At 43.7% G+C, this 24,794-nt stretch overlaps 1 protein-coding gene across 2 annotated transcripts in view; it reads right to left on the reverse strand.

The window, feature by feature from the left end:
* Window positions 1-24,794, reverse strand: part of LOC130126701 (sorting nexin-14-like) — a 43,409-nt gene that overhangs the window by 3,197 nt on the left and 15,418 nt on the right. For both annotated transcript variants that reach the window (XM_056296316.1, XM_056296317.1), the window contains 16 exons: window positions 15,631-15,786; window positions 15,316-15,440; window positions 13,423-13,481; window positions 11,750-11,896; window positions 10,518-10,650; window positions 8,744-8,930; window positions 8,011-8,094; window positions 7,189-7,289; window positions 6,380-6,491; window positions 6,094-6,134; window positions 5,624-5,743; window positions 3,664-3,787; window positions 3,272-3,436; window positions 1,194-1,289; window positions 614-705; window positions 26-82 (listed from right to left, as the gene is read on the reverse strand). In XM_056296316.1, coding sequence (XP_056152291.1) covers window positions 26-82; window positions 614-705; window positions 1,194-1,289; window positions 3,272-3,436; window positions 3,664-3,787; window positions 5,624-5,743; window positions 6,094-6,134; window positions 6,380-6,491; window positions 7,189-7,289; window positions 8,011-8,094; window positions 8,744-8,930; window positions 10,518-10,650; window positions 11,750-11,896; window positions 13,423-13,481; window positions 15,316-15,440; window positions 15,631-15,786 — 1,799 coding nt within the window. The remainder of the gene's footprint in view (window positions 1-25; window positions 83-613; window positions 706-1,193; window positions 1,290-3,271; window positions 3,437-3,663; window positions 3,788-5,623; window positions 5,744-6,093; window positions 6,135-6,379; window positions 6,492-7,188; window positions 7,290-8,010; window positions 8,095-8,743; window positions 8,931-10,517; window positions 10,651-11,749; window positions 11,897-13,422; window positions 13,482-15,315; window positions 15,441-15,630; window positions 15,787-24,794) is intronic.

Consider the following 24,794-nt stretch of genomic DNA (forward strand, 5'->3'; position numbering starts at 1 on the left):
CACCCAGTTTATGCAACTTTTTTACCTTGTTTAGTTCAGGAAAAAGCTCTTGAATGGCAATATCCAGAAGCACATACGTCAGCTGTGGTGGGAAAATGAGGGGAAAACATGAGCGGAGTCAAGGACAATGATCTTTGTGTAAAAATGCAATATGTTGGGACCAACATGCCTTTTCGAAGTCAACCAAAGCTAACAGGGAGCTCTTGGTGAATGTAAAACTGCTGGCCGGATGACTGCAGGGCATGCAACACCACTACAGTTTAATCTGTATGAATTCCAAACATCTGTGACGGCTGCCTCAGGACAAACCTGCCCTTTATTCTAAGTCCTGACAGGACTGCCAGGCAGAGAATGAAGATCTCTCATCCAAAGGAATCCATTGTTATGTGACTGCATAGAATTTGTGGAAATTTCTCATAGTTCTGAATTTAAGGGTTGTCAGTAAATAATCTCACAAGATTAAAACTACTTCCATCACCAAAAACATCTCTCTTTATATGTGTATTTTTTGTCATCATGTCTGCGTGGCTTTCTGTTTATACCGGGGTGTGTGTGTGTGTGTGTGTGTGTGTGTGTGTGTGTGTCCACATCCTCCCCTCCCCTGTGCATTTACCTGTTTGTTGAGAATTGGCTGCTGCAGCCCATCGAAGAGCAGACGTACTCCTTCATACTTGGCCTCTTCTCCAATGCATTTTCCCAGGAAATCTGATAAACAGATGTCTTATGAGTTTAAAGCCATCACGTTTAATTAAGCTGAAGTATACGACGGTTTTCTAAGTTGTCACTGCAGAGAGTGTCCACAGTGCACTGCTCTCCGATTTACTTTTTAATCAGAACCAGTTTTTTTTTTTAAATATGTATATTCTCCTTTTTCATCTTAGTTGCGCATGCTAAACTGAATTCTATTCAAAATCAACTAGCATTTTGGAGTTTTTATTATGTCGGTGCAGAGGTCTGTCCTTCACAGATTGCCATAATATTGCATGAATAAACTTGGGTATACGGCATCTGAATTAAAAAATGGATAGAGCAGATATATTATGTGAGATTTGCTTTTTTATCTGCAAGCCACATTGCTTTATTGTTTATGAATTAATCCCTGTCTGCAGAGGATAATATCTAACCTCTTCAGGGACACGAGACTTCCCAGTTTACAAAACAACAGACATTACCAGGAAAATAAGGACAAATACCTGGAATGTAGCTAATCATTTCCTCAAATGTTCTTTTTGCCCTTCTCTGTTTGTCTTGGGCAGACCTCGACTGACTGCTCTCACAGAACACTGCATCTGTCAGGGCAAAGAATGCAGAAAACCAGTCATCTGACATTGTTAAATGTGACCGTGTAACACTCAACTGTAAAAAAAAAAAAAAAAAATCCAAATCTCCATAATGCAAGGAAGAGTGGGCATTGGTTTGCAAAAGTGCCGAAATTTTTCCAGACTCTCCAAATACTCCAACACATGATGTCACAGCTAGTTGCAGGGAAGTGGTGCTCTGGATTAAGCTTGGGATCCTCTCAAAAGAGCAAAGAGGAGCCCATATTGTAGAGAAAACAGACCTAACACATGTCTGATTTCACTTTCATTGTACACTGTATGATGTTTTCAGTGTTGTGGAGTACTTTCACTACATATAATTAAGCTACTGCGTATAGTTTAACTATAGTGGTTTGCAGGTTGGTCCACTAAATCCAAATTTGCATTGAGATTTTGTAGTTTATTTGCTTTTTTGTGATTTTCAGGTGCAGTTAACTACAGAAATCCCAAAAAAGTTGAATCAGTTGGTGTCCAGATGAACTGATTCAACTTTTCTGGGATTTCTACACCTGGCTTATTGAACATGCATTGACGCGTTAACTACAGGAAATACAAACACACACACCCACACACACAAATATGCTTGCATGTGCAAGCATACTAGCAGACCAAACAGACACAGACAGGCAAGCAGAGGACACAGGCAGGCGGACATTCAGATGTTGGCAAGAAGTTATGGAGTGAGAAAGGTTGAAAGTGAGACAGAACCCTTTTTTCCCTTATGCTCTGAGGGTGGTGAGAAACACACACACACACACACACACACACACACACACACACACACACACACACACACACACACACACACACACACACACACACACACACACACACACACACAAACACATGACGTAGCTAAAACATGCACAAAAACAATGCAAAAATGTGCACAATAAACTGCAGTGACATAAAAACATACACACACACACACACACACACACACACACACACACACACACACACACACACACACAGTTTTACTGTGTATCTTATCCCTTCATTCTTAAATATATTTATCAAATGTATTTATCCTTTATTCAATCAGGGATCCCCGTTGTGATTTACATCTCTTTTTCAAGGGGCAGCTGACAAACAGTGAACAAAAGACTTCAAGTCAATGATGATAAACTCAGCTGAGTTGGGCTGTTTGCAGTAAGGTGGCTTGATTGTGTAATATTTCATCACAATCAAATTTTGTATTACAATGCAAATGTAGATGTGATCTTTTTTTTTTTACGAAATAGCTTAAACAACGGTTTCTGAGTAACTTGAATTCAACCAAACCATATTTCTCTTGAGGGTAGCTCTACGTGATTGGTGGTTCGCAAAGCTATGCATTCAAAGCAGCTTCCCCAACACTGGATTATTATTTTATTTTTATTTTTTTTACATTTCCTATTTCCTGCTTTTGTTCAGAATAGGGTGGCTGATATAGTGTGAAAGAACCTCTGTAAATGCTATCACGTTCAAGGAAAGATTTTTTTTTCTCTCCCTTTTTCTCACCAACTGTACTTAGCCAATTACCCCCCTCTTCCGAGCCATCCCAGTCACTGCTTCACACCTCTACTGATCTAGGGAGGGCTGCAGACTACCACATGCCTCCTCCGATACATGTGGAGTCGCCAGCCGCTTCCTTTCACCTGACAATGAGGAGTTTCACCAGGGCGATGTAGCGTGTGGGGGGATCACGCTATTCCCCCAAGTTCCCCCTACCCCCTGAACAGGTGCCCCAGCTAACCAGAAGAGGCGCTAGTGCATCGACCAGGACACATACCCACATCCGGCTTCCCACCCGCAGACACAGCCAATTGTGTCTGTAGGGACGCCTGACTAAGCCGGAGGTAACATTGAGATTTGAACCGGCGATCCCCGTGTTGGTAGGCAATGGAATAGACCACTATGCTACCCAGACGCTTCATGTAAAGATCTTTGAGCTCGTGTTTTGCTGGTACCTCTGAGGAGGGTGATGAGTGAGACGAGGCGGTGCTCCTGAACCACCTGGTCCAGTTTGCACTGAAGGTAAAAGTCTGTGTATGCCTCCAGTGTATTCTTAAACAGGATCCTCCCCCCCATCAGCAGGTGGTGAAGCCAGTCAGGGATGTGAAACACCGCCCGGCCTGACATTTAATGGAGAGGAGAGAGGGGAGACAGGAGTTATGAAGAGAAATGGCGGTGGAGTGAGGGAAAGAGGATACTCTGATTTAGGGACAAATCTGCAAAAAACTTTTGCAAAAAATCTGGGTGCCCTGAAGGAATGGTTTGGGCCGCTCCAGAGGAATCCATTAAACACGTTGTGATGGATGCATCGCTATCTCAAAATACAGCACAGGGAGCCCTAACTTACCCACGTACATTAAGTAGTCATAAACCCCTTCGACTGTGATCATTTCCATGAAGTAGTTCTGATTGTGTCTCTTCTCAGCCGTCTCCGACCGGTTGGCGTTGTTTTTAAAGAGGTCGTTGAAGAGCTGTGAGAGTGGGAAACAATTTTAAATGTGTCATGTTTGGAGGAGATGAAAATAAAAGACATACATTAAACAGATTAAAATAAATAAATTGAACTGAAGATGACAGTGCTGCTTCGTTATTTCTAGCAGCTATTCTAGTCGGGTTGTGTGATGAGGCGTGGCTGACAATAAATATTAGTGTTTGTGATTAGTTCCAAATCATAAAACAATGTAATTACTATGGGCGTAAAGAAATCTGACTCCTCAAACTGAATGAAAAGTAGTACATGCTCGTGCATAATTATTACGAGCTAGAGCACCTCATGTTTATGGCTTTTGCATTACGGTGTAATGAAAACAGCATTTTAGTATTCATATTTTTGCACAGGTACACATCTTACAGTCTCTCTAACCCAGCCTCTGACATTTGGTGTAAAATACTTTGTGCATTTTCCAGCCATGAAAGAGTCACCTTCAGTTTGATGTGACCTCCTGCAAAAAGGCTCATGCCAGACCGAAGTAAGATCGATAATAAAATTGGCCAACTGTCTTAAAAAGAGAATGTCCACATTTAGTGTCCAACACTGTCAACAGCAGGTCAGCCAGTGTTTTGTACAACACTTAATTTTGCACACTTGCATTGATGAAAAATTCCTCCTACAGAGCTCTATCCCAAATCAGCTGAATGCAAGAACAGGATTCAAGTCTTTACCGCTTTGTGCTGCAAAAACTGTTGGCTTTGGTAAGTAATTCTGTTTGAGGGGTTTGATTCTTTCCTCAATGTAAAAAGGATGTGTGTGTAAATGCCCTTTGCATTCTGCTCTCACACTCTGCCCATCACCAAACAACCTGAGATTAACATTTGATAACTAACAATCTCCCTCTTTTGTCCTTCTTAAGTGTGTGGCTATTGGGCTAATTTGTTATTTTTTTATTATTATCATTATTTTACTCCCTTACCCCCCCCCAATTGTACTTGGCTAAATACCCCACTTTTCCAAGCCGTCCTGGTCACTGCTCCACCCCCTCTGCCGATCCGGGGAGGGCTGCAGACTACCACATGCCTCCTCCGATACATGTGGAGTCACCAGCCGCTTCTTTTCACCTGACAGTGAGGCGTTTCACCAGGGGGACGTAGCGCGTGGAAGGATCACGCCATTCCACCCAGTTCCCCCTCTCCCCAGAACAATGCCCCAACCGACCAGAGAACGTGCTAGTGCAGCAACCAGAACACACACCCATATCTGCTTCCCACCAGCAGACATGACCATTTTTTTCTGTAGGGACGCCCGACCAAGCCGGAGGTAACACGGGGATTCTAACCACCGAGCCCCGTGTTGGTAGGCAACGGATTAGACCGCCATGCCACCTGGACACCCTAGTTACTCTTTAATTTCAAAGTGAAGCTCATTTGCCACATAACTCATAGATGGCCAGTGGAAGTTGTAAATAAATAGCTGACAAGTTGGCCTGTGCACATCATGAACTTACATACAGCTTGTCCCTATTTAGAAAAGAATGAAAGAAAGCCACTTTATTTTTTCATTGTATTTTTACAATTAAGTTTTTTTTCTCTGCATCTAACTCATCCTACTGCATAGGAGCAGTTGCACAGGAGTTATTGCTAACATTTATTCAAATGCCATTGGAATAGTTTTGCTCAAAACTAGCAGTCCTTTAAGACCTTTTCTAAAATATCCACCTCTAATACTTGATTGGCCAGTAATTGTGTTTGGATTCTGGCTCCCGGAACATAGAGCGCTAATGTTCCTGTACACAATACACTATGAACATAAACTGTGAACAGACATGAAAGAAAGCAGAGAGGAAGGGAGGATCAGGAGTTGCATACTTGACCTTTTTATCATTTTCGGAGGTGGGGCTGAGAATGGTGAGCTCAGGGCGGCTGGGTTTGGGTTTGGGAGATTCACAAGAGTTGAAGAAGGACTGAATGAAAGGCTCCAGATGCTGCCCTTTCTAAAGACAGGGGGGGAAAAAACAAAAACAAATTGGGAAATGTTTATGTTATTGTATAAGCATGATATGTTGAAAGTTTGACATTTTCAGGACTTTTTTACGAGTACAGAAGTACAGAAACTTGAAGACTGAAACTGCAGTGCTATGGAAAACATTCTTATCATGTTTATCATGAAAACATTGGAAACAGGAAGGGTGAGAACCCCCCAACACATTCTCACTCACTCACACACACACACACACACACACACACACACACACACACACACACACACACACACACACACACACACACACACACACACACACACACACACACACACACACACACACACACACACACAACTTGCCTCTTTTATCAGTTTGCTGGGCACTGACTTAATGATTTTCCCTGTGAAGCAAAAAGCATTTCATCATGGTGATGTATGTTCTGTCACATCAGGCCATGTTTGGGGTGCAAAAAGCTTTTATAGCAACCCAAGGTCACCCCAGTCAAATATTTTCAAAGGTGTGTTGATATAGTTTTGGCATCTGTGGTGCTTGTCCCCCCAAAAACTGCTCCTATTTATGTATAATACAGGTCTTGGGAGATTTTTTTTTAATTCCTTTTGGCCAGTTTCTTCCCCCATACTGTACCGAGGTTGACATCAGGTAACATCTTGTCATGGAACTGAGACTCCATGCTGTGAGGAGACAGGAAGTCAGCCAGTAGCTGGCTGTTGCTGAGCTCGGGGTGCTGCAGAAGTTTCTGTGAGGGTGAGAAATACAAAAGCGGAATTGTAGATTTTTGCAGCTCTCTAGCTGGAACATCGTAGCTGGGCTGGTGTATAGTGAGCTCAGTGTATTTGGAGATTTTCAGCAGTGCTGGGGACGAATTTAAATCTATTTCATTCAACAATGCACATGATCAACTTCTCATGTGCCATTCATTAAACTTCAGCGAATTCTGTTTAAAATGGCTGGGTAGAATAAATGGACTCTGACAGAATAAATGTGTATAAAGGTTAGAGAGAAAAAAATTCTTCTCCATTTTGGATGCTCTGTACTTGAATTAGAGATGAATTAATTAGAACTAGGCTTTCAAAGGGCTTCAGTACAATAATAAAGACACTGTTTGTTGCATAGAGCTTACATTACTGAAATAGTTTTCCATTTCCGCAACCTTTTTCACTCCCATGCAGAGCAGAAATGAGATTGATATCATTCATGTCTCATCAAGTTAGAAATGATTTCATTTCGGTCTCAGAGAGACAGAAGCCATATCTGTAAGTTCAACTTGTCCTCAAATTTTTGTACGTCGGATATAAAATAGAAACAGTGTAAGGCTTCCTATCTGATTCTATGTTCTTTGCATGCGCACACATAGATCAATGTGCAACATGCCTGTCAAATAAAATCTTACAGAAAGTGAACGAAGAGTGCATTCTCCTTGTTACAAGCTCTACCTGAAGGTATTCCTGGAACTCCTCCCGTTTGGATGTGAGGAACTCATAATTCTTTGGACCAATGATTCTCTTGGAAGGCAACTGCGCATCTGGAAAAGAGCCTATGGACAAGGTAACATTTTCAGATCAGGAGTAGAGGAGTGCACTCAGATCTCCGCCAGGCATACATATCTCCCCCTTCTCCAGTGTTCGGACTTGGCGACAAACCTTTTTTTCGCCTACCGGCAGAAGGGAAACACACACACACACACACACACAAAGAAAAAAACAGTGTTTTTCCTTCCATTATAAGACTTGCACAGCGTCCAAGTCGACTGCATGGGAAACATGGGAAAAAAAGTTTTTAACATGCAGCACTCAAGCTAAAAAAAATCTACTGAATGAAAGTGTTTTGCCTGTCAGTCTGTGGATGTGCAGCCTCCTAGGCGGCTCCTCGCACGAAAGCGACCAAGTCTGACATGAAATGACAGAGATCAGACTTAGACTGCTTTCATTGTCATTTCCGCATATGCAGGTCTCATATAGTATATGGGGAACGAGATTGCATTTCACACGGACAACAGTGCCACATAAAAACAAATAATGCGCAATATTAAAAACAAAAAGTACGTCACAAACCTAAACATCATAAGGACACCTGACACGGACAGTGAGTTTCTGGCAGCGATAGTTGTGCAGGTAGGTGTGTTGTTTAGGCCATCATAATTTCAAAGCCCTTATTAAAAGATGCCAAATGCGTTTGTAAACATCGCGATTTTCATGATATAAAATGAATGAAGGTGAGTGGCTAGTCTGCTGATTGATTTTCATTCATTTACCTACCATGAAACTCAGTGAGCTTCGATTCAAGGACGTAGAACTCCAGGTATCTTCTGTAAACAGACCAGTGCTCAGTCTCATGTCCAACTGCACACAAACAACAACGAGGGCTTATTTTTCATTTTCTATAAATTTAGTTGAACAGTAAATTGCACATTATCAAAACCTTCCTCTGAATACGAGTTAAACACAGTATTGCTGTCCAAGAAGAGTTTCTTTTTTGGGGATTCCCCCCCCCCCCATTGTACCTGTCCAGTTACCGTCCCAGTCACTGCTCCACCCCCTCTGCTGATCTGAGGAGGGCTGTAGACTACCACAGGCCTCCTCCGATACATGTGGAGTCACCAGCTGCTTCTTTTCACCTGACATTGAGGAATTTCACCAGGGGGACGTAGCGTGCTGGAGGATCATGCTATTCCCCCTAATTCCCCCTCCCCCCGGAACAGGCACCCCGGCCGACCAGAGGAGGCACTAGTACAGTGACCAGGACACATACCCACATCCAGCTTTCCACCCGCAGACACAGCCAACTGTGTCTGTAGGGACGCCCGACCAAGCTGGAGGCAACACGGGGATTCAAACCAGCGATCCCCGTGTTGGTAGGCAACAGAATAGACTGCCACACCACCCCGGATGCCCCAAGAAGAGTTTCTAATGTTAAATAGTGCAATAGATCATTCAGATAATTTGTACTGCAAAGCACAATGACTGAAAGCAGAAGAGAAACCAGCCTCACCTGCTTTTCTGTCGTTGCGCTCCACATCGATGCAGAAAACAGGTATTCTCTCCCGCTTCACATCATCATCATAGAAGTCAATGTAAGGGATGGTGATGTTCCAAGCAGACAGGTTGCGGGGTGTACTCGGGGTAGACGCCGCCTCCACAGGAGAGTCATCTTCCAGCACCATCATGGCCTCCTCCACCTCGGACAAAGAAGGAACGCAGGGCAATAGAGGGAAACAGACGGCCGGATAGAGATCAAGAGAGAAGTAAAGACAGAAACACAGATGAACATTATCACGGTGGTAAGTTTATAACCTCTTCACCAACTTTCAAAAACTGCTAATGAACTGACACTTCCTGTAGTAACAGGTTTGAACCTCAACTCTGGTAACGTGACCAGCACTAGAATTACAAGTCTTTTTGCATGCTCCACAAATCAGACCAGCAAAACTGTTCTGCATCAGTCATCTCTGTCTTTGCACTTTTACTTGCTGAACTTTCACTCACACCAAAGACTTTATCAAGGATCCAGAAGGAAATGAACCGCAAAAAAGGCCCTCTGAGACAAAGCGACAATAAGAATTTTATTAGAATCGGTTTTATTTGGCCAAGTATGTGTAGGCCGTATGGCATATGGCATAATGATGGCATAAACAAAGGAAGTCTGTTTAGATTTATTTCCATGACAGGCAATTAAAGAAGTTACTAGCGGACATCCAGCTGTCATCTGGGCTGGCCGTGGTACATGTGATTCCAAAATCATGCCACCACTGCAATGACAGCTGACAGAACGATCAGAAAAACGTTTGGTAACTGGCCAATAGGTTGTTATGCTGAGGGGAGGGGGGGGGATCAGGAAGAGAAAAATAAAACAGACACAGTGTCATAAGGGGGATTTAGTCTGCCAATGCAAAATAAATATTCAATAATTTCATGAGTCAACGTTGTTTTTTAACAGCAAGTGTTATCCTGTTAGCGAATGGTGAATCAGTTGGTAACAGAGGTAGTACGTCATTCCTCAGCTTGAGAACAGTACAGGGATTTGAGACATGAACAACTCTCAAAGCTGGAAAGTGGGAAACTGTGGCTGAAATTTTTGATGTAAAAATGCAAATTCTGTTCCTGCTACATAGCAAAATGAGAGACTTATTTGAAATACTGAACATCACGGTGGCTTTGTTTTACCTTACTCAGCATTGCCCCCATGTGGTAATTAAAGGCAATCATCACTTCCCTCGGCCCTTTGATCCTTGGGCAGACGTGGCATTGGGGGCTAAACGTATGCAGGTTTTTCAGTCCAAACAATTACTACACCAGCTGATTTCACTTGTTAGTCCTCCTGCTCTCTATTCTGAGGTTTACTAATTATGGAAATCAGTTGGTGAAGTATTTATCTGGAATGAAAACCTACATTCAAATGTCCTTTCATGGCAGAGTTGGCCATCGTTGCCCAACACTGCTCTTACTGGTGTATGAGCAATGTTTCTCCACAAGGTGACAGTGATTTATAGCAGAATTGACAACGTACTACTTAAAACTTGACATAGATGTTATGTGAATCAGTTTTGCACGAGTTAGATCAATGCAGATAGATGGCAATGATATCACTGCTGGCCTCCGAGCTGTATCATGTGCACGTTGCCTAATCGCCAACATGCTAACTCTCAAAGCATACCTGCACTCGCAGTCTTTTCCTGTGGGTCAGAGTCCTCCTTTAGAATTCATGTAGACTATTATGATATTCTGGATTGACAGAGGTCCTCTATGTGGTTACAGGTCATTCTCACCATATCATCCTCCCCCTCTACTAGTCCATAGGATGGTAGCATGGCTCCCTCCATGGTGGTGCTCTTGAACACTCCTTTTATCTTACTGCCGATGCGACTGATGCCGAAGGACTCCCCCCGTTTGGATGTGTTCCTGCAGGCCACAGAGAGAAGGTATCTGACCACGTGTGACCGAGCAAGTGTATGGCCTCAGTGCAACGCATGCAGCAGAGAAGAAGGATCCAAGGAGCCAGGAAAAGGAAGGAAGGGGAGTGAGGGAGAGAGGAAGGGTACTGCAGCCAGGTGTATTATAGGTATTATAAGGATGCATGGAGGGGGGAAAGAGCAGAGGTAAGCCACACTTGAGCCAAAACATCACTTCACAGCCATCTCACAGAGAAATGCCTGGATTTCTTTGCATAACATAGCAGGTTAAAAAGCACACAGTGAGCAGTGAGTGTAGGAGTGGTTATTGAGATGTTTACTTTTAAGGGCGATGGTGGAACATTTGAAACTTAATTTTTAGTGATCACACATGTGGTTAGGGTTAGCTATTGGTTGTTTGCATGTGTTGAGAAACCAGAACAGGCAAAGGCACACAATACCAGAGGTGTTCAGCATGACTGCCTATCAGATTGAGAGAAATAAGCTTCCTGTTCAAATCAGGGTACATGACGATATAGTGGAACACAAGACATGAAATCTTATTTGGAAGCTTAACAACTCAGAGTCACTGTAACACAAAGATATATGGTGTGTGTGTGTGTGTGTGTGTGTGTGTGTGTGTGTGTGTGTGTGTGTGTGTGTGTGTGTGTGTGTGTGTGTGTGTGTGTGTGTGTGTGAAATAAATGAATTTCTGTTTGGCGATGTAAAGAATGACATCAAACCAAAACTAGTTTTCAAACATTAAACCCTCAAATATTTCGAAACTCATTTTGTGAGAAACTCAAGGTGACAGATTGACTTTATCTTTAATTTAGACAATAAAATTGTGTATCATGATGTAACAATAAATGAATTTCATCCCAATACAATACCATTGAAAAAGGATAAAAAAATTATACTGAATTATTGCCCAGCCCTAACTATAAAACAGAGTTGGAGGAAGAACAAATGGCAAATAAAGATAAATAACATCCCATGCATAAGTCCCATCATGCTGGGTAACAGGTTAGGACTTAGGTCATATGAGGAGACAGCATGGCATGACTTCACACTAGGTGAGCTGGAACAAACACATGGACCTGACTTACTTTGGTGAGGAGTGGCGGTGGGTTAGCGAGCCATATGGGGAGGTTGTGAACGTGGACTGGACATGGAAGGAGTTAAAGGATGCAGGTGAAGAGCTGCCAGAGGCGGTGAACAGGGAGGACGGTGACTCGGGGCTCCAGTCCCAGGAACTATAAGCAGGACATTGTCATGTCCCCAGAGGCCGAGGAGGGAGAGGGTGGTGTATAATATCAGGGCAGGCAATGCGGCCGTGAGAGGATCACGAGTGTGGACAACAGTCAGAGACAAAGCACAGTCCATGGTGGTGATATGTGGATTGAATGACGGCGGGACAAACAGGCAGAATGGAAAGGAGTTGGTGAATAACAGGCATGGAGTGAGCTAGCCCATAAGGCTACAGGCTGGTCGATGTTTTTGCATGGGGTATCACTGAGAGAACCACTCTTCTCCCTAATCTAAATGGTTTAATTTATGCTCCCATAAATTCACCCACATAATCTCATGTTCGCTGCCTTTGACCCTGATAAAATCCATCTGACACTCAACCTACAGAACCCTTTTATGTTCTCATCAGATAACCTTGAGAACACAAAGGCATATTTTTCTAATTTCTAAAAGCGAGAAAATTTAATTTAAAAGCATCCTCACGAATGAAAAACCAAGACAAAAATTGCACGCTGACAAAATAGATCCGGTTAGTGTCTTCACTCTTACTTCAAGGTTATTGACAAATTGTTCTTATAAGCTCAAGCCCATCTAGCTTTCAAAGCAGTCTAGATGGGCTCGAGCTTATAAGAATGATTTGTAAACCAAATGTTTAGCAGCAGAATGTTGTCATCTTTAACAGTGCAAACACAGAAATGAGCGTCTAGCTGGGAGTTACACATTCGTTAAACGGGCGGTAAATCATTCTCTGCAAACCAGTGTCAGGCAGAAATAATGTATGTTTTGTCTTGTTGCAGCAACAGTGAAGAGCCAGCTACTGTTCTCATCCCCACGCTGATGCCATATACTCACCGAATGTCATCCAAACTGAGGCTATTTCTGGAACAATATGCACAAGGAGTTAGTGGCAGGGCCCAGTGCCACATATACCCCACACCCCATGATAACACATAAAGCAAATAACACCCGAGCTGGGATCAATTCACTTTCAATTCATTGAGAAAACCTATTACACTTGCTAAATTATTTCCGATTTCTTTTAGCAATTTGTAAATGACAACTTTTTTTTTTCTTGTTAGTAACTGATTTGCTTTTGAACTTAACTCAAAACTGAAGTGAAAGTGAACTATAGATTTGAGGCAGTGGGCGCGTACTATATTCAAAGCTAAAATTGCAGTGGCCATTTTAGGATACAGAGACTTGTGTAAAAAACAAAGCAGGCCAAATAAAAATTATCAGTGAACTTTGGAAAAGCACAGAGGAGCTTGAATGTTTGGGTGGTTCTAAACATCACAACTGGTTTCCTTCTACAAAATAAAAGCTTTTGCAAACCTTTCGTTACTTCTGTAACCTTGAAAGAGGCAAGATTCGTCTGTGCCTTCAGTTAGAAAATAAATAATTCATCATCACCGGTGAAATTAAAAGAAACATTTTCTTCCATAAGGTGGATAGAAAGAAACACACACACACACACACACACACACACACACACACACACACACACACACACACACACATTAAAGCAACTTACCTGCTCATTTTGGAGTTCCTGGCAGGGGACTCAGCTCCTCTAAGAAGCTGGCGGAAGTACTGGAGAAAGACGCGGGAAGAGAAAAACATTCACATTCAGTATTAAATTATCTTTCCCGTCAAAACTCTGCAATTCAGACTAGTATATTACCAATATTATATATCAGCATCATGCAGAATTGGTACATTTGGTATAGAGTGACCTCATATCATTGCACCACTAATTACAATATAACTGTGCCATTTAAGATGGGGACAAGAGTCGTGATTGAATACACATTTCATTTTGAAACATACACCAAAGGCTTAGGACAGCCATGTTTATTATGAATCAAATGTGAGCCGGGCCACCACCCTCAGCTAGCACTCCATAGTAACAATGCTATCCTGAGTATCACTACTTTCCAGAGGCACTATTCATGCAGAGCAGTGGCTTGCAGCGCACAATAGTTGTTCATCAGGCTGCCCAGTCGTATTCACTGAGGGAGCCTGTGAGGGGTGAAACGCGGTTTGTCAGCTGGCATGAAGCCAATGTGAGCCCATTGGTCAGCGACGGGCCCAGTATTGATGACATGGTCGGTAGTGGTTGGCGGCAGGAACATCGGAAGAGAATGGAGCATGAGCGATGCCGCATCTCAAATCAACCCTGAGGCAGACTTCTGCCATGTACAGACCTGTTACATTTACAGACACTGGATTATCGGGAATCAAATCTCAAAATTGGGAATCTAATGATCATATCAGGGAAAATGCTATAACCCAGAAAATCCTGATGTTCTGAAAAAAAGTATTTTCTTTTTTTGATACCTTTTTCACCTGCACTTAATTTAAATATTTAATAATACGTTCTATGTTCTAGAAATTCACAAAAAAAATTAATTCATTTTATTTTGCGTTTATAGGAACAATTTTCTTTCTTTTCCTGACAAATGCAATGGTTCTTTAGTAATGTCACCCTTCACTTGTGGGCACACAAAAACAGAAATGACAAATGAATTGGGAGTGAGATTGAGAGAAGATACATGATCTACCACCAAACTGAGACAAGCTAACAGCATTATTGTTGTCCAAAGTCTTCTTTAAAAAAATGCCTGGTCATTATTATTATTATTTTTTCTTTTTTGTGGAATTTTCCCCCTTTTTCTCCCCAAATGCATCCGGCCAGTTATCCCACTTTTCCGAGCCATCCCGGTTGCTGCTCCATCCCCTCTGCTGATCCGGGGAGGGCTGCAGACTACCGCATGCCTCCTCCGATACATGTGGATTCGCCAGCCGCTTCTTTTCACCTGACAGTGAGGAGTTTCACCAGGGGGACCTAGCGCGACTAGCATGTGGGAGGATCATGTTATTCCCCCCCAGTTCCCCCTCCCCCCTGAACAGGCGCCCCAGCTGACCAAAGGAGGCGCTAGTGCAGAAACCAGGACACATACCCACATCTGGCTTCCCATTCGCAGACACAGCCAATTGTGTCTGTAGGGACGCCCAACCAAGACAGTGGTAACACAGAGATTCGAATGAGCGATCCGTGTGTTGGTAGGCAACGGAACAGACCGCCACGTTACCCGGACGCCCCCATGCCTTGTCATTATTATCTGTTAATCAGATCAAACTCCTCCCCGCACCAACCCCCCCTGACCATTTTGTTTCAATCAGATACACATCGAATCATAGAAGCTTGCTCAAAATGCTGTTTCATGGGACCTTTAGTGGATAAACATTAGTATAGAATCCATTATCCCTGAACAAAATTTCTAGAGAATTCATGCAGAATTCAGAGCTTGCAAGACAGATTTTAATAAAGGAAAAGACTGACTAACAGCTGACTATGCGCCCCAGGAAAATTTCATCATAGGCACCAGTAAGTTTGGCAAGTTATTACTTGATGGATACTGACCTCATCACTGTGACAGAACATGGGGGTGAAAACATTCTCCAGGAGAGACAGGACATGCTCATAGGCCTCAAACAAACATCTCATCGTCTGTAGTTTCACCACCTCCACATGCGGGCCCTCAGCGACTAGAGAGCAGAACATAAAAAAGTGATTTATTTCAATAATTACAGTACTGTAATTGTGGTTTTCCTGCATAAAGTGTGTTCAAGTAATAATTCTTGTATTTATTATTAGGATGGATCTACAGCAGCAGTCTGTTTGCCTCTTTGAGAAACTGTAAGATGGTTTGATTCAGTGAGGATCTCTTTCACGCACTGTTGCGTATTTCTTCGACTATGAAGGGGTCAAAGCGGATCTTGTCGATGCTTTCATCCAAACAGTAGGTCTGATAAATCTTCTTCACCTCCTCGTGGAGCATTATCTTCTCCGAGTCTGACAGCTCTGGACACAGGATCCTGTCATTGAATTCCTCTGAAAAGTCAAACGAGTAAAGAATTGTCAGAGCTGTAAGACCCCGTAATGGTCAAGATTCTGCAGTTTGTGTGGACCTGATGACATCACATTGGTAATGGTTGGAAGTAGAAAATGATATGTTCCTATATTAATCCAAAATACTTAACCACTTGTTTTATTGTACTGAATGTCCAAAACACTGTATACTTGGGAGTTTGACATTTTCTACACATGCAAATATAGTTAAGAGTATAGTTAAAGGGAAATTATCACAATTTTCAACATTATCTCAGAATCAGAATCATGTTTATTGGTCATGTAGGATTGCACATACATGGAATTTGACTCCGGGTTCATGGCTGTCTCAGTGTACTTAACATAGAATAACAACACTACAACACACCAATGTTCAGACATATACATAAGGATTGACGTATACAGGCGAAATAGGATGTGATAAAGTGCAATGGTGCAATCTTTCTCTGTTACAGCAATAACACTCCATTAGCCTTAATACTGAGCAGTCTGCTGTGAGTCTCTGAAACGCTGCCGAAATTGTGTGGAAAAGTATCCGCCAGTGACATAACTTGCAGACAGTCCGTGAATATAAAAACGATACTTACTAGGTTGCTGAAAATGCGAAATCTGAAATAAGAAAATGTGAATATCTCTATAAGAACAATGCTTCATTATACAGCCATATGTAGCATTGTTATTTACGTTTCCTTCATTGTCTTCCTATCCATGTTAGATCAGACTTCAAGGTGCTTCTGCTGACTTACAAAATCCTAAATGGGCTTGCCCCATCATACCTGTCTGATCTCCTTAAATCTTAACATTCCATCTCAAGCTCTCAAAATACAGGGCTCCTGTGTGTACCCAAAGTTAAAAAGAAGTAAGCTGGTGGCAGGGCCTTTTCCTATCCGGCCCTGTTCTTGTGGAAGAACCTGCCTGCTGCCATCAGACAACCAGAGTCTGCTGAGTCCTTTAAATCCAAACTTAACAGATCTTTTTGCCTTAACCTACAATTAGTTGCCTTTAAATGGAATACTTCACAACCTGTACTGCATGGCGGGACGGTTTCTGTCTCAATGAATTTACAAAGCACTGTTCTGCCGACAAGATTATAGAGTATAAATTATTGAATATTGCAAACTGTTGTCTTCTCTTCTCTCACATGTATTTTCTCTCTCTCTCTCTCTGAATGATGTCTTCTTTCTCTTCTCCTGTGTATGTGAATGGTGTGTATGTGAGTCTTCCCGTGTACACGTGTGGTCTGTCCTCCTCCCAGCTTTCCATGGTGATGATGGTCACCACCTGAACACTTCTTGGCATCCCCCTCATCACACTTTTTTTTAATATACATATCTTATAAGGAGAGGAATGTGGAGGGACAAATGGTGATGGATTTACAAAAAGGATGGAAATGGCTGTGGTGAATTCATATTTCAAGAAGAGGGAAGAACACAGGGTGATGAATAAGAGTGGAGGAAAGTGCACACAGGTGGACTGTATCTTGTGCAGGAGTCATGATCTGAAAGAGACTGGAGACTGCAAGGTGGTGACAGGGGAGAATGCAGCTAGGCAGCATCAGATGGTGGTCTGTAGGATGACTTTGGAGACCGAGAAGAGGAACAGAGTGAAGGCAGAGCCAAGGATCAAATGGTGGGAGTTGAAGAAGGAAGACTGGTGTGTGGAGTTCAGGGAGGAGTTAAGACAGGCACTGGGTGGTAGTAAAGAGCTGCCGGATGGCTGGGCAACCACTGCGGAAATACTGAGGGAGACAGCTAGGAAGGTACTTCAAAAACCACATCCAAGCATGTAGGGTAGCATTCACCAGTTTGAAAAAGGACAGGGGCAGTGCGTCATTTTCACAAATTGGTGAAAAAGAGGCACTGCCCTTGTCCTTTTTCAAATTGTCGAGTGCTACCCTACATCCTTGGATGTGGTTTTTGAAGTATATGTTTTTGGGTTTAGCACCACAGTAAGAGTTTCTTTTTGGGAAGGCGCATCTAACTCCTCCATTACAACAGCCAGGAAGGTACTTGGTGTGTCATCAGGACAGAGGAAGGAAGACAAGGAGACTTGGTGGCGGGATGAAGAAGCACAGCAAAGTATACTGAGGAAGGGGTTGGCAAAGAAAAGTGGGGTAGTCAGAGAGGTGAAGAAAGTAGACAGATGTACAAGGAGGTGTGGTGTAAAGCAAAGAGAGAGGTGGCAAAGGCAAAGGAAAGGTGTATGGTGGGTTGTATGAGAGGTTGGACAATAAGGAAGGTGAAAAGGACTTGTACTGAATGGCTAGACAGAGGGACCGAGCTGGAAAGGATGTGCAGCAGGCTAGGGCAATCAAGAATAGAGATGGAAATGTGCTGACAAGTGAGGAGAATGTGTTGAGAAGGTGGAAGGAGTACTCTGAGGGGCTGATGAATGAAGAAAATGAGAGAGAAAGAGAAGGTTGAATGATGTGAGGATAGTAAATCTGGAAGTGTGGTGGATTAGCAAGGAGCAAGTGAGGGCAGCTATGAAGAGGATGAAGAGGGGAAAGGTGGTTGGTCCAGATGACATACCTGTGGAGACATGGATATGTTTAGGAGAGGTGGCAGTGGAGTTTTTAACTAGATTGTTTAACGCAATCTTGGAAAGTGAGAGAATGCCTGAGGAGTGGAGAAGCAGTTTACTGGTACCAATTTTCAAGAATAAGGGTGATGTGCAGAGCACTACAGAGGTATTAAGTTGATCAGCCACAGCTGAAGATTCATTCATTCATTCATTCATTCATCTTCAGCTGCTTCTCCGGGGTAGGGCTGCAGGTGGCAGCGAGCTAAGTATGGCACTCCAGATGCCCCTCTCCCCAGCAACACCCTCAAGATCCCAAGGTGTTCCCAGCCCAGATTGAACATGTAGTCCCTCTAGCGACTTCTGGGTCTATCCCGGGGTCTCCCCCCAGTTGGCCGTGCCTGGTAAACCTCCAAAGGAAGGTGCCCAGGAGGCATCCTAATCAGATGCCCAAACCACCTCAACTGGCTCCTTTCAACGCGAAGGAGCAGTGACTCTACTCAGAGCTCCCTCCAGATGTCCGAGCTCCTCACCCTATCTCTAAGGCTGAGCCCAGACACCCTACGGAGGAAACTCATTTCAGCCACTTGTATCTGCGATCTCACCCTTTTGGTCACTACCAAAAGCTCATGACCATAGGTGAGGGTTGGAACAAAGAATGACTGGTAAATTGAGAACTTTGCCTTCCGGCTCAGCTCCCTCTTCACCACAGCGGTCTGGTATAACGTCCACATTACTGCTGATGCTGCACCAATCTGCCTGTAAATCTCCCGCTCCATCCTACCCTCACTCGTGAACAAGACCCCGAGATACTTGAACTCCTTCACTTGAAGCAACAAATCATCCCCAACCTGGAGGGAGCAATCCACCATTTTCTGGTAGAGAACCATGGTCTCAGACTTGGAGGTGCTGACTCTCATTCCAGCCATTTCACACTCAGCTGCAATCTGCCCCAGTGCGCGCTGGAGGTCGCATTCTGATGAAGCAAACAAAACCACATCATCAAGACGACGCCAAGATGGCTGCCGAGTAAGTCGTGGTTGCTGAGCTCCCGCACAATAAACGGTTTATCTGGTGAAAAACGAAGTTGTTGTTTAAATAAATTAAACAACAACCGGAAGAACTTCTTCAACGACTGAAAGCAGCTTAATGTCGAGTCGAGACAGGAAAAGATCGCAAAAAAGCAAAGTCCCCACGCCTGCGGTCCACTCGGGTAACATGCTGATATCCTCATGCCATGATTACGCTCGTTCCGTAGAACCAGTAACGGTCACTATGGCAGAAGAAGAATTTCCTCCGCTACCTGAGACTCCATGCAAGTCCCCCACTGCAAAAATAGCTCTTTATAAGACTAAAGAGTCCACATCCCAAGATAACGCCGTCATCTCCATACTCTCCAAACTCATAAATGAGCGAGCCGACTCTATTGAAAGGCTGGTGAGTGAAAACTCTTAAGAAAATCGATGAAAATACGCTGAAAATAGAAGGGATGAAAAAAAACAATAGACTTATCATGCGGTGAAGTAAAAGACACAGAAGAAAGTGTCAAATGTTGAAGCTCGTCTTAAAGAGGAGGAGCGCAAAGCTGCCAGTCTTCAAACACGTGTGTGCGAGCTGGAGTCCTACTCAAGACGGTGGAACTTGAAGCTTTACGGCGTTGCTGAAAACTCAACCGAAAATGTGAAAGAAAAAGCTTCAGAGGTTTGCCAGAATATCCTTCCAGAGGAAAAGAACAAGCTCTCAGATGTTATCGATGTTACCCATCGTCTTGGAAAACCATCACAAAGCCGCTCCACTCCAAGAGCCATCATCATCCGATTCTCCCTGAGGTCCTACAGAGATGCTGTGTGGAAGTCAGCAAAAAATCATTCTTTCCTGCGTGACAACAGGCTTCGTTTTGCTGAAGATCTCTCGTCAGGGAGGCCAGGCTGAAGATGTGGCCCATGGTACAGAAGGCACGAAGTGAGGGGAAACCTGCATATTATGTAGGTGCACGAGCCTTCATCAATGGACAGGAAATTACCTGAGGTAAACATGACTGATTTCAACTGAGCCTTTTTCATGGCTTGCAGGTGCAACAAAGCTCAGTCTCCTGACTCTCTAAACTGGTGTGCTGTTAGACTTTTCATCACAGGGAGAACTGAGCCTACTTGAACTCTCATTTATTTTACATTCTTTTCTTACAATATTTCTTACAATATTTTATCCTACTGATTTTTTATAGACAACAGTGGTTTAAAATATGTAGGACACCCTTATTTTGCTCAATTTATATTATATTGTCACCTACTATGTTGACTATCCCAAGTGCAACTAATGCTCAGCGTACCAGGTCATAACTACTTGTTCAGTATTATTTGGTAAGTTTTCTTATCTTAAGTATTTCTTTGTCTATAGTTTCCCTAAACGCCAGAGGGTTAAGGAATGTTACAAAACGTAAAGCATTATTTTTATTTTCGAAAGTTTGATACAGATTTTTGTTTCTGTCAAGAATCTCACTCAATTGCAAGTGATGTGAATTTGAAGTTAACACGCTAGACAGTGTTGTGACCCCTGTGTTAAATAAACCCTAATGGTTCAGAAACAGGCATCATGGGATACATCATGTGATACATGTGGCCTTCTTCTCTCATCCCTCTCGCTGCAATATGTGTCAGAAATGAAGGACACAAATGCAAGCCCATCCACATGTGTATCTCCATCACAAATGTAATTCAACAATTTAAATGCCTGTTTGGGCACCGCAAATGTATCGATACATGGCAAAAATCTGTGTGCATTTGCGGAGATTATAAGGTGACGGCAAATCAGTGGCTTGATGTAGATCAGTACCCACTTCCAAAACCGCAGGATTTATTCTCCACTTTAGCAGGTGGAAAGCATTTCACTAAACTTGACTTGACGCAGGCCAACACTCAGCTCGACATGGATGAGAAAAGTAAGCCGTTTCTCACCATCAATACACACAGAGGTCTCTATGTATGCAACCGCTTGCCATATGGGGTCGCTAGTGTGTCCGCTATTTTCCAGCGCACTATGGATGAAGTATTACAAGGGCTTGATGGCGTGGTATGCGACTTAGACGATATTTTGATAACAGGAACAGATACCACCGCACATCTGCGCAATCTTAAATGAGTGTTACAGAGACTGGAAGAACATAGGTTTAGGCTTAACAAAGAGAAATGTGCATTCTTTCAGAACAGTGTGGCCTACCTCGGGCATGTAATTAATGCCGAGGGTGTGCGCCCAATTAAAGAGAAAACTGAGGCTATTGACAAAGCTCCTGTGCCGAAAAATGTGACAGAATTGAGGTCGTACTTAGCCATGCTCAATTACTATGGCAAATTTATACCAAACCTGTCCAGCGAGATTAAGCCTATGACCGAGCTCCTACATAAAGATAAAGAGTGGGATTGGACAAGAAAATGTCAAGAGGCATTTGAGCATACTAAAGCACAGCTTGTAGCCGCGCCAGTGCTTACACATTGTGATCCTAAACTGCCTGTAATTTTGGCATGTGATGCTTTGCCTTACGGCATACGTAGGTGCCGTGATTTCACATCCGTTTCTAGACAACAATGAGAAACCTTTAGCCTACGTGTCTAGGACACTCATTAAAACAGAAGTCAACTATTCTCAGATAGAGAAAGAAGCACTTAGTATAATCTTTGAGGTGACCAAGTTTAATGACTATCTGTATGGACGAAAGTTTACTCTGCTTACAGACCACAAACCACTCCTAAAGATACTAGGGCCAAAAACTGGAGTGCCTACATTCGGCAGCAGCAAGGCTGCAGAGGTGGTCATTAATTTTAGCAGCATACCAGTATGACATACATTACAAGCCATCCTTACAACATGCAAATGCAGATGCATTATCTCGTTTACCACTACAGACTCAAGAGGCAGACTCAGATTATAGTTCTGTGTTTAGGGTCTCATTCTTGGGTAAAGTGCCAGTGTCCTCACAAGAGATTGCAAAACAGACAAAGACTGATGCAGTGCTACAGAGATTGAAGCACTTCACATTGAATGGTTGGCCAAAGCATTTGAATGAAGATGAGTTAAGGGCATACTTCATAAGAAACACTGAACTGACCTTTGAATCTGACTGTGTGATGTGGGGTTTACAGGTAATCATACCAGAGGTGTTAAGACCACAGATGTTACGTGAATTGCATGAAAATCACCAGGGAATGGTAAAGATGAAGGCATTAGCCCGTAGTCACTTTTGGTGGACAAACCTTGATTCTGACATAGAGTCACTGGTAAGCAGTTGCCAGATATGCCAGTTAAACAGACACCAACCTGCCACAGCTCCTGTTCACAATTGGAGCTGGCCTAACCGTCCTTGGCAGAGGATACACAGATTATGCTCAGAAGGGAAAGTTCAACTTCCTAGTGGTCACTGATAGCTATCCACGCTGGCCAGAAACTCTAAGTAGTGCTTACGTCAGCACTCCGAATGTCTGCCTTAAAGGAGCAGCAGCCCCTGTTTCAGTAGGCTATCTTATAAAGAATGACACACACACGAGTTGCTCAGTGCAGCCAAGTATATTCAAAGTGCTGTAACATGTTCCTGAGCGCGGGTCATGTGTATCTAAGGTAAACTAGTGGATAGCCGATGGCATCGATCTATCTAGACCCGTAACATCCTCCTTTTCCAAGTATAAACACATACACATGAAGTTAGTGCAAAATAAAATTACTTTCATATACGAACAACCAATAACAGTAGAACAGCAGTAAATCTCTTCATATCCCATACCAGTGTAATAACCACAGTAGCGTATGATAACATTTCTCCTCTTTTCCCCCTCTCTCCCACATAGCAACCATCAACATTATTCAGATTACATAGTGAGTTTCAGTGGAGGTTTAGACAGCCGTCCAACCCTTGTGTAAGTGTGTCCATCCGAACGCGGAGCGCCAACAGGAGTAGATGGCGCCTTGGGCATGGACCTGATGGGGCTCGGCTCGAACACAGCCTGAGGGGTCTCAATGACAGTTTCTGTAGCTGGATCCCCGTCCGGTGTGTGTGCCGCAGCGGGTTCAACAGGATCGTGCGCGGCTCGTGCAGCTGGCTCAGCCACTCTGAGATCGATCCTGTTACGACGGTACAGGGAGCCATCAATGTCCACAAGATAAGACCTCGGCGCAACCCTGCGGAGACAAGTTCCGACTCTCCAGCGGCCAGTGTTATCACCTGGCAGGGGCTTCATCCGTACGACTTCCCCAATTTCAAGTGCCGGCAATTCACGGGCAGATCTGTCATAGAAGGATTTGGCGAGTTGCTTCCTGTGGCGCAGCTTTTCAGTGACGCCCACGACAACAGCTGGTTCCAGGAGCTTGCTTGCCGCCGGGATGGACGTCTTCAACCGGCGGGACATGAGGCGTTGTGCTGGGCTGCTGCCCATGTTTTCCGTAGGTGTATTCCTCCAGTGAAGCACGGCTTTCCAGGGGTCTTCACCATCATGCGCGGCCTTACGCAGAAGATTTTTTACAATCTTCACGGCCGACTCGGCCTTGCCATTCGCTTTCGGGTGTCTGGGAGAGGAGGTCACATGCTCAAATTCCCACTCAGAAGCGAACCGTGTGAACTGAGCTGTGAACTGAGGGCCGTTGTCTGTAATAACCTTCTCTGGCTGACCATGTCAGGCGAACTGTGCCTTACATCGCTTGATGACTGTCTCTGCAGACATGTCGGGTAGAAGCTCAATCTCCCAAAAATCGGAATAGTGGTCGACTATTAGGAGATAGTCTTTCTGTCTGAAGCTGAATAGGTCCATGCTCAAGACCTGCCATGGCCTGGTTGGTACTTCGTGAGAGAGCATGGTCTCCTTTTGCTGATTGTGGGCGTACACATTGCAGGTCGAGCAGCTGCTTACAAAGTCCTTTATCTCTGACTGCATGTTGGGCCAGTACAATGTCTCTTGAGCGTGTCGGTAGCATGCATCACCCCCTATGTGACTTGAATGTATGCGCGTCAACATTTCTGGGCGGAGTGACTTTGGGATGATGACTTTTTGCCCCCGGAACAGAACTCCGTTCTGCACACTGATTTCATCCCTGAAGGGCCAGTACTCCCTAGCGATGAGGGGCGCTTCCTCCTTTACATCTGGCCAGCCCACGAGAACAGTGTTCTTCAGTGCCTGTAAGCATTCATCTCTGTCGGTGTGTCGTCTGATCTGTTCCAGCCGCTGGTTAGTCACATTCAGGTACTCTGCCTGGTTCACGTGCTGTATGTCTTCCTGCTCTTGTTACAGAGAGCAGATAGCGTGTCGCTGATATGCAGTCCCTCTGCCGGAGCATCCAGCCGTAGCTCTGCTGAGCGTGTCGCTTATGAACATCTCTGGGCCTGGTTTGTAGATTACCCTCAGGTCGTAGTTCTGCAGAGTCATGAGCATGCTCTGGAGTCTCTTGGGCGCATTGAGAAGTGGCTTGCTGAAAATAGAGATCAGAGGCTT

Source organism: Lampris incognitus, chromosome 16 (assembly GCF_029633865.1).
Source record: "Lampris incognitus isolate fLamInc1 chromosome 16, fLamInc1.hap2, whole genome shotgun sequence".
Taxonomy (NCBI): Eukaryota; Metazoa; Chordata; class Actinopteri; order Lampriformes; family Lampridae; genus Lampris; species Lampris incognitus.